Below are 14,909 nucleotides of genomic sequence, written 5' to 3'. Positions count from 1 at the left end.
ACTGGTGCAGTTGCGGCACAGACGCTGTGAGAGTGACCATCCGCTATCTGATTAGATTTAAGGCCACTCCATGAAGTGGATGGAACCCATGCCTGACACAGCTTGGGTGCCTAAGAACCTGAGACTAAGTAGGCCATGGGCCAAGGGGAAAACCAAATAGTATTGTTTGCCAAAGGAACACAGCAATAAAGTGACTCCTAATGATACTGTGCCATACTTCTGTATCTTAGGGATGCTGTTGGTGTGATGAAACACCATGATCAAAAGCAACCGGAGAGGACAGGATTTATGTGGCTTCCACTTCCATACCACTGTTCATCATTGAATGAAGTCAGAACAGGATCTCAAGCAGGACAAAAACAGAGTCAGGAGCTGATGGAGAGGCTGTTGAGAGTGTTGCTTCCTGGCTTGCTCAGCTTGCTCTCTTATAGAACCCAGGACTACCAGTCCTGGGATGGCGCTACCCACAGTGAGCTGGGTCCTCTCCTGTTAATCACTAATTAGGAAAATGCCTTATAGCTGGATCTAATGAAGGTTAAATTCCTCAATTGAGATTCCCTCCTTTCAGATGACTCTAGCCTTTGTCAGGTTGACATAAAACTAGCCAGCACATCATGGATCAGTGTCTTGCTCAGCCATCATCAGAGACGCATCCGCCTACAAGACATGGGCACTAATACAGAGACCCACAGCTGGACAGTATGCAGAGGGTGACAGACTCAGGAACACTCAGTCCTAAATGTCTTCTTAAATCCCTGCCCCCGGGGCTCAGGGAGCTATGCAGAAGAGGGGGCGGAAAGGTTGTAAGAGCCAGAAGGGGTGGATGACACCAAGGAAACAGTGTCTTCCAGACACAACAAAACTGACTCACATATGAACTCAGACTGGCAGCACAACGGGGCCTGTGCAGGTTCCAGACAGACATACCAGAGATGAGAGGGAGAAGTAGCTATGAGCTCCTGCCCCTGCTTCCCAACCAAAAGACGCTCTCTCTCTCCGATTGACAACCACTTGCAAAGGAAGAACCAGTTTTCTAAATGGTGTCTCACTGGGTACACAAACCACAGATGAGGGCAGGCCCCATGCCAAGCAAGTAGATGACCAACACAAAATTAATTCAGTGACATTTTTGTAGGTTTTTGGTTTGGTTTTGGCTTGGTTTGGTTTGGTTTGGAATTTTTGGCTCATGTTGGCTTTTGGGGGTTTTTCTTTATCTTACTGGTCTTTTACTTGTATGAAATAATTTCTAATTTTATGTTTTTATGGGTTTGTTTGTGTGTTTCTTGTGGTTTTTTTTCTTATTCTTATTATTATTCTAGTTGGTTTGCTTTTTTATTTGCTCACTTTTTGTCTAAAGAGAGCTGTAGCCTGTGTGAACACTACGTGGTGGAAGCATTCACTGCCTGCTCCCTGGTTCTGTTGCAGCAGTTGTGTTTTCAGTGTCCTTTCGTACAGAGTAGTCCTGCTGTGTGCTCTATGGGTAGCTGCTGGGCCTCATTCTATTGTTAGGTCGAGCCACCCACACTGACAAAATGAAGAGCCTTCCCTGTAGTCAGGTCTTCTTGAATGTACTGCCTATTCCTGGGTGGCACATCCAGTGTGTTTTAATATGTTTTCAGAATGCCTTTTTGTTGTTCTTTAAAACTTCTTTTCAGCTGGGTGTGGTAGCATACACCTGTGTTTCTAGCACTCACGAGGGAGGTCAAGGCAGAAGGTTCACCTTAAATGCAAGGCTAACTTGGTCTATGGAGTGAGTTTCTGGTTAGCCTGACCTGTATTGTGAGACCTAGTGAAAAAAAAAAATCCCTTAAATAAACAACCTAATAATAGGAAAATAATATTTTCCTTTGAAAATGTTTTTAGAAGATGCCCTTGTTTTTAGTTATGTGTACCTGTGAGTGTCTGCTTGTATGTATGTGTATCACATGTATGTTAGCTGTGAGTGTCTGCTTGTATGTATGTGTATCACATGTATGTTAGTACCCTTGGAAGCCAGCAGAGAGTGTCGGATCCTCTAGAATGAGTTACAGCTGGGAGCCACTCTATGTGGATTCTGGGAGCCAACCAGAAACCCTCTGCAGGAAGCATTTTTAACGGCTAAGCCATTTCTCCAGCTTCTAAAATTATCTTTTGGGAGAAAAAAAAAAGGTTTTTCGAGACAGGGTTTCTCTGTATAGCCCTGGCTGTCCTGGAACTCACTTTGTAGACCAGGCTGGCCTCGAACTCAGAAATCCACCTGCCTCTGCCTCCCGAGTGCTGGGATTAAAGGCGCGTGCCACCACGCCCGGCTGAAAAATATATTTTTTAAAAAATAGTAGTCCCAGAGGCAAGGGACTACTATTCCTTCCTGTGAGATATATATTGCTATTTTCCTATGTTGCCATTGTGTCATACTGTTCTTCTAAATAGTTTGCAGTAAAGCAAACGTTCTCCATTAGGATAAGTTGATGTCACAGACATTTATTTTGTCAAAAAAAAAAAAATTAGTTCATTTTGCCACTAAAATTCAAGCATCAGGAATTGTACATTCTACCAAGCAATTGTTTTAATGTTTTTCATCTTCACTTCCTTTCTCCCACTTGATTATTTTCCTGCAGAGGCAATAGTGAAGGCATGAGTGGTGATGAGTGGTGTGTAGGTAAGAGCAGCAGATGATAGACCAAGGATGTAGGACACCCGGACTGGCACTCCCTGTTCCCTGTCATAGATGCAAATACATGACGCCCATTTGTAAAATGGATTTCTCTCTTCTCTCCAAAGCTATAACCCGTGGTGGAAGTAGCCAGTGAGTACCCTGCGCCATGGCACTGCCGTTCCGGAAGGACTTGGGGGACTACAAGGACTTGGATGAGGACGAGCTCCTTGGCAAGCTGTCGGAATCAGAGCTGAAACAGCTCGAGACTGTCCTGGATGATCTTGACCCCGAGGTCGGTGCTAACCCAGGAAGAGATAGAGATCGTTTGGCTCAGTAGCTGCCGTCTAACCAGCTTGCTTTCTCGTGGCTTTTCCCATACCCTTTACCCACTTTCCGTCCAGATGAACTGGCATTTTGCTTCTTCTCCAGGTCCCCATATCTACCTCCACATCTTATGACACAGGCATTTTAAACCATCATTAAACATCTACACAATTTCTTTTCTCCACTACAAGCTTACCTTTGTGTAATTGAAATTAGTAATAGCTAATTAGCCCTTTAATTTATGCTAATCTGTTTCTCTTCAGAGCAGCAGGCTGGCACCAGTGTACTGTGCCTCTAAGAATGTTCTTAGTGGCCTAACCCTAATTAGAATGATGCTTAGGAAGGTTGACCAAATGGTCTGTTGTTAGCATCGGTGGGACAGATCTAAGGAGCAGAGCTGAACATGGATACTTCTTAACGATGATCTGAAGTCCCTGATAAACCATCCTAAGTTACAAATAGTATACATTGAAACGCATTTATTATACCTAGCCTATCAACATCATAGCTTTACCTAGCCTGCTTAAATGTGCTCAAAACACTTAAGTAAGCCTACATTTGTACAAAATCATCTAATGTAAAGCCTAGTTTGTTAAGAAAAAAAAGTATTTATTACCTCATAGAAGTTAACTTATGTGCTATCCTGATAATGAAAACCAAAATGATTGTACGGTCTGCTTTTACATTATCTTACAGTGAGCCATTGTTAAGTCAAGGACAGTGCAGATATATACTTGTCTTAATTTGCCAACTGGTTGTTACTCGTCTCCTAGGCTGCACAAGTATAGTGTGGAACTATTTAATCTTTGAAATGAGACTCACGGAGGAGCGGATAGCAGGGAAGACCCTCAAAGTAGTGGTTACTTGCAAAGCTTGACCACCTTTCTTGAAAGCACGTTGGTTTCTGTATTCTTGAAGAATTAAAGTATTGTGAGCTTTTAGGGAAAGGAGTGGTACTGAGAATTAAATTCAGGGCCTCACACATGCTAAACATGTGCTTTATAAAATTGTTTTTGTTGCTAAGTGATATGTCTATACACAGGTCAAGTCCTTTGACCATAATTACTATTACAAGAAAAACTTTCCATACCTAAGTCTGAGAGATTACTCAAGATAATAGAGCTGCCAACAATATATTTGGCAAGAGTCAGTGAAACCAATTTAAATCAAATGGTTTAAGATCTAGAAAGCATGTAAGAGACTGTCTAGCCTGGGGTTTTTAACTTGGGCCAGTGACTTTTGTGAGGGGCTGTCAAGTTCATTAAAGAATGTTTAACAGCACCTTGTCTTCAGGCTGTGACTATCCAGGGAGAGAAAATTGTGGTGGACATTTTGTAGACAGTGTCAACCTCTAGACATGGACCAGAAGGGAAGGGCTCACCTTTTCCTTTTGAGCCTCACCCTCAAGGAGGAGGCTTTACCATTTTCTCCATGGTCTAAGACTGAGGTCCTTGATATGGCCCTGCCTGGGTCAATACACACATCCACTCAGACTTCACTCCCTTCGAGCTTCCTCCTCTTCCTCTTCCTCTTTTCCTCCACTCAGGCTTGTGCTCTCCCCTAAGCTCAACACTGTGCTGTGTAGACACCAGAGGACTTAGCTCTTCTGTGTGTCAGGGTGCCATGGGGCATGCAGAGCAGTGACAGTACTACCACACACTAATGCTCTTGTGCACACATACACAGTGAACGGTGTTATAAGATATTTAAATCAAGTAAGTCGTCTTGAGGTTGGACTGTGCATGTTTTTATTTCCATAAGGACTCTGATCAAATAGAAGCCGTTACAAAGAGATAACGTATAGCAGTTTGCAATTCTTTTGTGATAGAATTAGTTTATGTACATGTTTACAGGTCAGTTGTTAAGCATGAAGAAAATTGTTGCTATTGTTTGAACATTAAACTCACTATCCCCCTGCTTCACCTTCCTGAATGCTAGAATGTAAGCCAAGCTAGGAAAATTTTTTCCTTAGTAATCCTTGGAGAAAGACCAAGATCAACTCTACTCTAATATAGATATCAATATAAATTTAAAAGTCCTACCTGGAAAAATAATAATCCATAGATACCTAAGAATTAAAGGGTGAAGCTAGGCCAAATGGCTCCTTCCTATAATTCCAATACTTGGAAGGATGCAGCAAGAAGAATCATGGCAACTTTATGGCCAGCATGGTCCACACTGAGTGCCAAGCCAGCCATGGTGATATGTCAAGAAACTGTTTCAAAAGAAAATAAATGCTAGTGGCTGTTTCCTGTTAGTGGGATACTATCTGAAGAAAATATGTAGGTGCCATTTTTAATAATAATATAAGTGAATTCTACCTACTTAAAAAATATAGACTTGCTGGCAGCAACGACACACACCCCTTTAATCCCAGTACTTAGGAGGCAGAGGCAGATGAGTCTCTGAATTCAAGGCCACTCTGGTCTATCTAGTAAGTTCCAGGACAGCCAGGGTTACACAGAGAAATCCTGTCTCACAAATACACAAAGACTTGTAGGCCAGCAAGATGGCTCAGTAGTAAAGATGGTTATCAGTAAGTCTGACAGCCTATGTAAGATCCCAGTAGAAGGAAGGAACCAACTAAAGTTGTTCTCTGATCTCTACATACATGTCACGGCACATGTACTCCCTCACCCCCAAAATCAGTACATCAGTGTTTAAATTAAAAACAAAAAACCTTCTATGATACATCTCACATGGCTATCCTAAAATCCTGCAAGGAGGTGTTTAATGTCTGTATCATGCTGGTTTCTTGATCTTTCTTGCATGGGAAATCTATAGAAGCATATAGTATTGGAATTCTTGGTGGTTTGGTGGTCATAATGGCAGACTCATTCTCTTTGGCAGAATGCCCTTCTGCCTGCAGGGTTTCGGCAGAAGAACCAGACATCAAAGTCTGCCACGGGACCCTTTGATAGAGAACGGCTCCTTTCTTACCTAGAGAAGCAAGCATTGGAGCACAAAGATCGGGAAGACTATGTGCCCTACACCGGAGAGAAGAAAGGTAAGTCCAGGACTGTGTTTTTATTCAGTAGCTCTGGGTTCTTTTGGGAATCGATACCCATGGAGAAAATAGTTTTTAGATGTAGATAGTTAGCACTGCTGGCGACCTAAAGTTTACTAGGTAGTTTAGATACATCACTTATATTTTTATCAGCTTATCCAGAGTTCTTTTTTTAATCCATTCATTAGTGTAGCTTGATTACACAGAGGCTTTGTACATTACTTCACTACAAGTTGTTGAAGCAAATTTAAAACACTCGTTTACTACAGAGTGCAAGTGACAGCAAAGCAGTGCTCTTTCCTAACACTAAAACTCTTAAAGTAAATAATTTTATTTAACTATTAAATAAATAATAATTTATAAAATTATTCGTGCTTTTTCATTGTCCCCCTCAATATACATAGGTTTTGTGTGCTAATGTTTCCTATCATGAGTTTCAGGAAATTTTCTAGTCCTAACAGGGTGATATTATAGTATCTAATTCACTCATTCTCTTACATTTGAGTACCCTGTTTTATCTTCCTTAATCAATAAACAAGAACAAACAACCCATGAAGTGAGGACTTGGATTAGGGTGAACTTTACTTCCCAGAATGAAAGCAGTTACTAGATAACGATACAGCTCAAGAAGTAGTGTCTAAGCCGGGCAGTCGTGGTGGCGCACGCTTTTAATCCCAGCACTCGGGAGGCAGAGGCAGGCAGATTTCTGAGTTTGAGGCCAGCCTGGTCTACAGAGTGAGCTCCAGGACAGCCAGGGCTACACAGAGAAACCCTGTCTCGAAAAAAGAAGAAGTAGTGTCTAACACAAATAACTTAGAAGTAGGGCATGAGCTACCTGAAAACAGAAATGGGGACCTAAGGACAAGTAGCAGACTTTTACTGTAAAGTACAACTAGCTAGAAAATTCTCCAAGATGGCTTAGCTTATATGCAGGGTATACTATAGAAGTTACAGTGAAGGCTGGAGAGATAGTGGTTAAGACCACTTGCTGCTGTTCCAGAGGACCTGAATTCAGTTCCCAGTACCCATATTGTACAGCTCACAGCTGTCTGAGGTTCCAGCTTCAAAGGCTCGAACACCTCCTTCTGGCCTCTGAGGGTCCCTGCACTCTCTTGCACATAACACACACACCCATACACATAATTAAAAAAAAAACTTGTAGAAATAAAATCAGGGTATATAAAACTAGAACCAAATATATAAAGATATAGAATATGATATGTACATGGCGTAGGTCCCATGATGCAATAAAATCCGTTGCTGTTTTTTGTTTTGTTTTAGAGGATTTCTTTTTTAAAATGTGTGTGCATGTGCTTGTATCTGTGAGTGATTTGTACACCCTCCTATGAGGAGGGAAGAGGGGGTCATGTAGTTGCAGTTGTGAGCTGCACATATGGGTGCACACTCGAAGGAGAGTATTTATCTAGCTGTTTCTTCAAATGATGACCATGCACAGTGCTGACCATGGCCGTTATTTCCCGGCATACTGTACAGATCATCAGTAGTCTGTCTCAGTTAAAAAGGCACAGCGCTGTACGTACATATGACTCTGTCACATGGGGAAATTACATGCCCAGCCTTTAATATTCCTTACTGTCTCCCTGTTGCTCACTTACGAATCCTTCTCCCATTTGCTCCTGCCATGCTTCACTCTTATCTGGGCTGTTTTTCCATGTCCATTATTCCAGTGCCCTGACTGCAGTGTGTTCCATTGGATTCTGCTTGCACTGCTGACTCACCAGGGATGGGCCAGCCCGTCCCTCGGGGACACTCCTGTTCTCCCTGCTCTCCTTGGGGGCCAGCCCTCTGCACTTTATTGTTTCTGTTGTGTTGTTTTGTTTTATTTTTCCCAACTCTGAGAATGTAATATTCTTGGCTTCCTTCCCAAGAATCCCATGCGTGCCACCTTGCTTCCTAGAGGGGACTAGCCAGATGTCTTCAGTGGGTGGCTTCTGAAGTCTTCTTCACCTCACTTGCAGTTGCCTCAGCTCTCCAGAAAACGTGGGGCCTCCATTGTTCTAAAAGAGGCTTCCTACATCCTGTTGAGAATAAGACTTCTCTGTAGAACATTTTGACTCTTTTTTTTTTTTTTTTTTTTTTTTTTTTGGTTTTTCGAGACAGGGTTTCTCTGTGTAGCCCTGGCTGTCCTGGAACTCACTTTGTAGACCAGGCTGGCCTTGAACTCAGAAATCCGCCTGCCTCTGCCTCCCAAGTGCTGGGATTAAAGGCGTGCGCCACCATGCCCGGCTACATTTTGACTCTTGAGTAAGTCAAAAAGCCCACAGTTAGATGTCTTTACAGCAGCAGTATGTAGGGTTTGGGGGTGTCTGAAGCTCCACAGCGGGGCTTAAACTCCCATTGTCACTTGTCTTTCATTTGCGGGTAGGACTGTACCATTTCATACTTCCCCAGAGATCAGTTTTCCTGGCCTGGTCTTTTTTTCTTTTTTTTTTTTTAATCAGTTTTAAAATTCCAATCCTGGACTTTGTTGAAAAAGGAAATTAAAGTCAGTCAGATATAATGTCTACTGACAAGTACAGTAAGTAGAAGTTTTGTTGGAATTGTGCTTTAAAAAAAAATACATCTATTGAAAGTTATGTGAGGAGCTGGTGGCTGCTCTTCCACAGGACAGGAGTTAATTAATTCCCAGTACCACATGGTGGCTCATAACCACTTGTAATGAGATCTGATGCCCTCTTCTTGTGTGTCTGAAGACAGCTAAAGTGTACTTATGTATAATAATAAATCTTTTTAAAAAAAAACCTATATGTATATCAAGTCATCTTATCTGAGGTCAAAATTTCAATAGAGAAGTATTCACGACTTTCATGTAGAAAGCATGTAAGAATTCAGGTGAATTATACAGTATGTTACTAATACACTTGCTAATGAATGGCTTGGGATAAAAAATGATACATCCACCCTATATCTATCTGATATCTGTCTGATAAAGCCTAACATTTCACTCACCCTGTGAGGCAATTAGGGCACAAACCAAAAGTAACCAGTATAAAGGAAAGGCATTAAATTAGCCAGTGTCTCATAGTTACTGAAATTAAAATATTACTAAGAAAAGCACTTTTATCAACTAAGCAATCTCACTACCCAATCCCCTTAATTTAAAAAAACAAAACTTTATTTGGGGCTGGAAAGGTGGCTCAGCAGTTAAATGTTTACTACTCTTGTAGATGATCCAGCACACAGCTCATAGCTGCCTATACCTCATCCCTCCAGCTCCACGGCATCTGATGCCCTCTGAAGGAGCTTGTATTAAAATCAACATTACCACAAGTGCAACACACACACACCTCTGTAGTGTGTAAAATAATCTTTAAAAACCATCTTTTGCTAATAAAGATTGTATAAAAGGAAATTCCTGTGAATAAAATCTCCCTGTGTAAGGTATATGATTCAGTAATGTTGAACATATTCATAGAATTATACAATGATCCCACAATCTTTAGTTTAGAACAATTTCATCATGCCCCATAGAAACCCTGTATCCATTTGTAAATCAATCAGTCTACCACATCCCTGTTCTACTCCATAGCCATAGGCAATCACTGATTTCCTCGCTGGCTCTGGACACTTCCATCAGTGGGCTGATACTATAGAAGCTGATGGCTGCTTTCTCACTAAGCGTGTGCACTCTACAGCAGACCTACATTCCCGGTCCTTCCCTCACTCCTTTTAATAATAGAATCATGTTCTATTATATTTTGTTCTTTAATATTTGGGTTGTTTCTGAATTTTAGTTATAAATATGCTGCAATGAATATTGTATATAAATGGTTGTTGCTTTTGTTTTTTTTTTGTTTTTGTTTTTTGTTTTTTTGTTTTTTTAAGACAGTTATATGCTGTAGCCCATGCTGGTCCCAAACTCCTAGGGATCCTCCTGCCTTAATCTTCCAAGTTCTGGGATTGCAGGTGATTAATGAGCCATTACTCTCAGCTTTCTGATTTGTTTTGGATTTATGCTTGTGATTGGAAGGGGGGGATCTAACTTCATGGCATTTTGCATGTGACTGTCTAGTTGTCTACTGACCTTTCTCAATTGAATTGTTCTTATGTTCTTGTAGGTGAATCAGTTGCCTAAAGTTCAAGAGTTTACTTATAGATTCAATTCCATTACTCTAAATATCTTTTTCTTCAACATGGCAATGCTGGCTTAATTACATTAGGTTTGCATTGAATCTTCAAATGGTCAAGTGTGAGTTCCCTGGTATTGGTCCTTCTCAGGTAGCTTGGCCTGCTTAGATTTCTGTAAGGCTGTTCTGGCTTACTTAGATTTCCTATGAATTCTCAGTTAGCTTGTCACTTTATATAAAGTGAACATTTGGGATTTTGAAAAGAACTCAAGTCAAAAAATAAATTTGGAAAGATCCTCAAAATCTGTATTCATAGAGCAAGTTTAGATCCTACCTAATTTATACCTTCTTATAAAATTAATCTCAATTATTGTATTAGGGTACTCCTAAAGAAAATATGAAGTAATTCCTTTTTTATTGTTGAATAGGAATTGTCTCTTTTATTTCTCGCCTCTCTTTTCTTCTGGTACAGACAATCCAACTCCTGACTTCACACATGTTAGGCAAGCTGGCGCCTGCTGAGCTAAAGCCCCAGCCCCACACCCTTCTTATTAAAAATAGATTCTTTTCTCATATAACACACCCTAATTACAGTTTCCCCTCCCTCCGCTCCTCCCAGTTCCTTCCCACCTCCCCGCCTATCTGGATCCACTCCCTTTCCGTCTCTCATCAGAAAAGAACAGGCTGAAGTAATTACTTATTATTATTAACACTCTACATATGGAGAGATTATCATAAAAAGAACCCCAAGACAGATACCAAGTCCACGTCAGGAGCTATTTAACAATAATGTTTGGTATGTGTGCTGCCACTTTTTCATAGTCCTAGCACGATTACAACAGCTCATTTTTAAAGCTGAATTTATTTAGAAATAAGACATTAAGTTATATATAAAACTTGAAAGGAAATGTGAGTTCATCAAAAATCATTATCCCTCCGAAGATTGTTCTTATATTTAGTACCTTTAAAAGTGTGTAACTTTGTGTTTATCAAAGAATTAATAAAATGAGTTTGATTTCAAAAAATAAAGATAAAAATTTGTGTTAGAATTTCCATAGGTCTTCAGAAAGTTTTTTGGCTTGTTTTTTTTTTTTTTTTTTTCTATTAAGGTTTATTTTGTACTTATTAAGCATTAGTAGAAGTTTGTGGGTGGGGGAAATTAGATATGAATAATACCTCAAGAACTGTGGGTGAGGATTATAAAAATAAACATCTTAGATTTTTACAATGCTTTAGATTCCTTCAGCTCCTCCAAGACATGGACAGCTATTTGATACTTTGATTGGTTTTCTTTTTATTTTTTCTAGCTTCATTTTTTTTTTTTTTTTTTTTTTTTTTTTTTTTTTTTTTTTTGGTTTTTCGAGACAGGGTTTCTCTGTGTAGCCCTGGCTGTCCTGGAACTCACTTTGTAGACCAGGCTGGCCTCGAACTCAAAAATCCGCCTGCCTCTGCCTCCCAAGTGCTGGGATTAAAGGCGTGCGCCACCACGCCCGGCTCTAGCTTCATTTTTTAAGCCCAGGCTGGCCTCAGACTTAGTTCACGTTAGACCTGAGGGTGACCTGGAACTTAGGCCACTTCCTCCCACATAAGGCTACATCAGCTTTTCTTTTTTTCTCTTTAAATTGACAAAAATAGGAACTATATATATTTGCAATATGCAGCAAACTTCTTTATATATGTGCATAGTATAGAATGGCAAAATCAGGGCATTTAATACATGGTTGTGTTTTGTTTTGTTTTGTTTTATTCTCAACCTTGCCTGCTGGCTGTTGGGATGCAGATACACATCAGACCAACTAATAAACCAGAGTCTCTGGGATACACCTCAAATATCAGAATTTCTTGACACTTGTGGCCAAGTCTACTCTGCATTCACCACTTAGAACCAGCTATGAACAGCAGGGAAGGCAGGCAAACTCATTCAGGGCTTGAGAGATGGCTCAGTAGTCTCTCTTCCAGAGGACCCACATGGCAGCTCACAATCATCTATAACTCTGGTTCCAGAGGATCTGATGCCCTCTTCTGGCCTCGGTGAGCACCAGGCATGTATATGTGGTACATAGACCTATATGCACAGGCAAAACACCCATATACATAGCATTATTTCTAGTTAGCTCATCTTTGAACCAGCATATTTTGAATTATGCTGTTTCAAATGGGGCCATTTGAACTAAAAAGCTGTTCCCCAAGTTGTTATTCAGCTGGTTGATGGGGATGACCAGATCATAGATTCTGTCCTTGAAAATCTCAAGGGAGGGAGGCACACAAAATAGTCTAAATTTATCTTTTCCTGATGACTAAGGTTGTTAAAAACTCATTTATATTTTTTTCTTCTGAGAATCGCTTGTTTATTTCATTAGCCCATTTGTAGATTAGCCCAGTTTTAAATGCTGTACAGAAAGCTTTTAATTTCATGCAACCCTACCTATTGATATTTGAGATTGGTTCCTATACTATTGAAGTTCTGTTCAGAAAACTCTTCCATACCATACCCCCAGTGTTTTGAAACATATTCCTAAGTTTTTCTTTAGCACCTTGAGGTTTTAAGTTAGGGTATTTATTCCATTTCTAATTGGTTCTTACATAGCATGAAAGGTAATGGATCTAATTGAATTCCCCTGCAAGTGGACTCCCAGGTTTGCCAGCTCTTCTTGTTGACTAGGCTGTCCTCCTCTGCTGCATCCTCCTCTGCTGCATCCTCCTCTACTCTTCTGGCCACCTTTGTCAGAGATTAGACACCCACAGCTTTGTCGGTGTATTCCAGTCCTCTATTCGGTTCCAAGTCTGTAGCTCCTGTAGTGTGGTTTGAGGTTTGACGATACACCCACTTTTGTTCTTGCTCTTTAGGATTGCTTTGGCTACCTGTGGACTTTTGTGATTCCATTCCATATGATTCTTGGGTTCCCTAGAGCTGTGAAATAGAATCTAAATTTTGATTAAACCTGTATTGTGTTAAATCTGTGGATTAATTTTGGTATTAAAGTCATTTTCACAATTAATTCTGCCAATCCAAGAGCAGGGAAGATCTCTATTATCGTCATTGACTTCCTTTTCCAGTGTCTTTAGTTTCCTTTGTAGAGGTCTTTTTGGCAGGGGAAGAAGCTCAATATGAATGGGGTATTTTTTCTACTTTCTTTTCTTCTTTTTTTTAAAGATTGATTTATTTATTTTTATGTATATGAGTACACTGTAGCTGTACAGATGGTTGTGAGCCTTCATGTGGATGTTGGGAATTGAATTTTAGGCTCCAGTCAACCCCACTCACTCTAGTCGACCCTGCTCTCTCAGTTCCTGCTTGCTCCAGCCCAAAGTTTTATTTATTATTATGCATAAGTACACTGTAGCTGTCTTCAGACATGCCAGAAGAGGGCATCAGATCTCATTATGTTTGTGAGCCACCATGTGGTTGCTGGGATTTGAACTCAGGACCTTCAGAAGAGCAGTCAGTGCTCTTTCCCGCTGAGCCATCTCACCAGTCCTACTTTCTTTCTCTTAAAAGTTCAGTGTGTGTGTGTGTGTGTGTGTGTAGACTACTGTTTTCCTATATTGATTGTTGTATCCTGCAACTATATTATTAGAGCTAAGAGTTTTCTTAAGAGTTAGATGATGGTGACACCTTTAATCCCAGCACTCCCGAGAGGTCTATAGATCTGAGGTCCACGTCATCCAGGGCTACACAGAGAAACTCTTCCTTGGAAAACTGAGGGGACGGGGGATGGATTGCATAAGACCTTGTAAGTACAGACAACTATATGGTTGGTAATAAGGAATTGTTGTCTAATTACTGTAGCTAAGACTTCAAGCTCTGTCTTCACTAGATGCTCTGTGGAATGTATGTCATTAATACATCCTCACTGCTAGAGCTAAGACTTAAAGCACTAATTTCAACTGGCAATCTGTGGTATGTATGCAGTTAACATGCCCTCATTAATACAAAGTCATCTGGATTGACCCAGTGTCAAAATCAGAAAATCCCTGGCTTTGAATTCAGATATAGGAAGTTACAAAAAACTGTTAATCTCATTGTGTTAATTTTTCTGTCATTTTAACAAATACCTGAGAAAAACAACTTTGCTCCTTTTAAAGGAAAAATTGAGGGCTGGTGTGGTAGCACACACCTTTAGTCTCTGAATGTGGATCCGAGATCAAAGCCAGCCAGGGCTATACAGTGAGTCCTTTACAGGTTTATATTTGCTCGCTGCCCTGAAAGTGTCAGTACAGTCAGCCTGGAATGAAGCAGAACGCTGTAGTGAGAGCATGTTGTGGACCAGAGGTGCTTGCCACATGGCAGCCAGGAAGGGGCCAGAAATGGGTGTATCTCCCCAGACCTCTCCAGTAACTTGCTTGTAACTAGTCTCCTTATCCTACCCCACCCCTAACCCCACATTCCAGTGCCCTCATGATCCAGTTACTAATAGTGACTGGATTACCAACTGGGAGACAGGACTTCTGCCCAGGAACTTTTGAGGTACTTCACAGCTAAGCTATAACAACCGAAACAACAGAATAAACCATAACCAACTAGTATCTGCTGTACTGGTTAACACAGACATCACACTAGATGTTTCTATTGAGCACTTGAAATATAGCTGAATTTTTAATCAAATAGCCACAATTATGGCATTGAATACAGTGAATAATATAGCAATAGAGACAGAGTCTGTCTTTAGTGCTGGGGATGGCACTGAGTACAGGGGAAGTAGAGAGGAAAAACTCCCCAAGGCTTGCCTGTCAGCTGGGAGAGACTGGGGGAAGAGCAGCAGAGCTACAACTTTTCCCAGGCCATCCTCCTGCCATAGAGCAGAAAGCAGATGAGGTAAGCAAGGGTCAAGTTATCCTCCAGGGCACAAAGAGC

At 40.8% G+C, this 14,909-nt stretch overlaps 1 protein-coding gene across 2 annotated transcripts in view; it reads left to right on the top strand.

Annotated features, from left to right (window-relative positions):
* Tmod3 (tropomodulin 3) overlaps positions 1-14,909 on the top strand; it is a 58,388-nt gene that overhangs the window by 23,941 nt on the left and 19,538 nt on the right. For both annotated transcript variants that reach the window (XR_015048983.1, XM_021173025.3), the window contains exons 2-3: positions 2,761-2,927; positions 5,810-5,966. Coding sequence is in view for 1 of the 2 variants with exons in the window: in XM_021173025.3 (XP_021028684.1) it covers positions 2,802-2,927; positions 5,810-5,966 (283 nt within the window). In the remaining variant the exon portion in view is untranslated. The remainder of the gene's footprint in view (positions 1-2,760; positions 2,928-5,809; positions 5,967-14,909) is intronic.

Source organism: Mus caroli, unplaced genomic scaffold (genome assembly GCF_978045245.1).
Source record: "Mus caroli unplaced genomic scaffold, Mus_caroli_1 scaffold_11, whole genome shotgun sequence".
Lineage (NCBI taxonomy): Eukaryota > Metazoa > Chordata > Mammalia > Rodentia > Muridae > Mus > Mus caroli.
The sequence above is the reverse complement of the archived record's forward strand: the minus strand, read 5'-3'. Positions and strand labels throughout refer to the sequence as shown.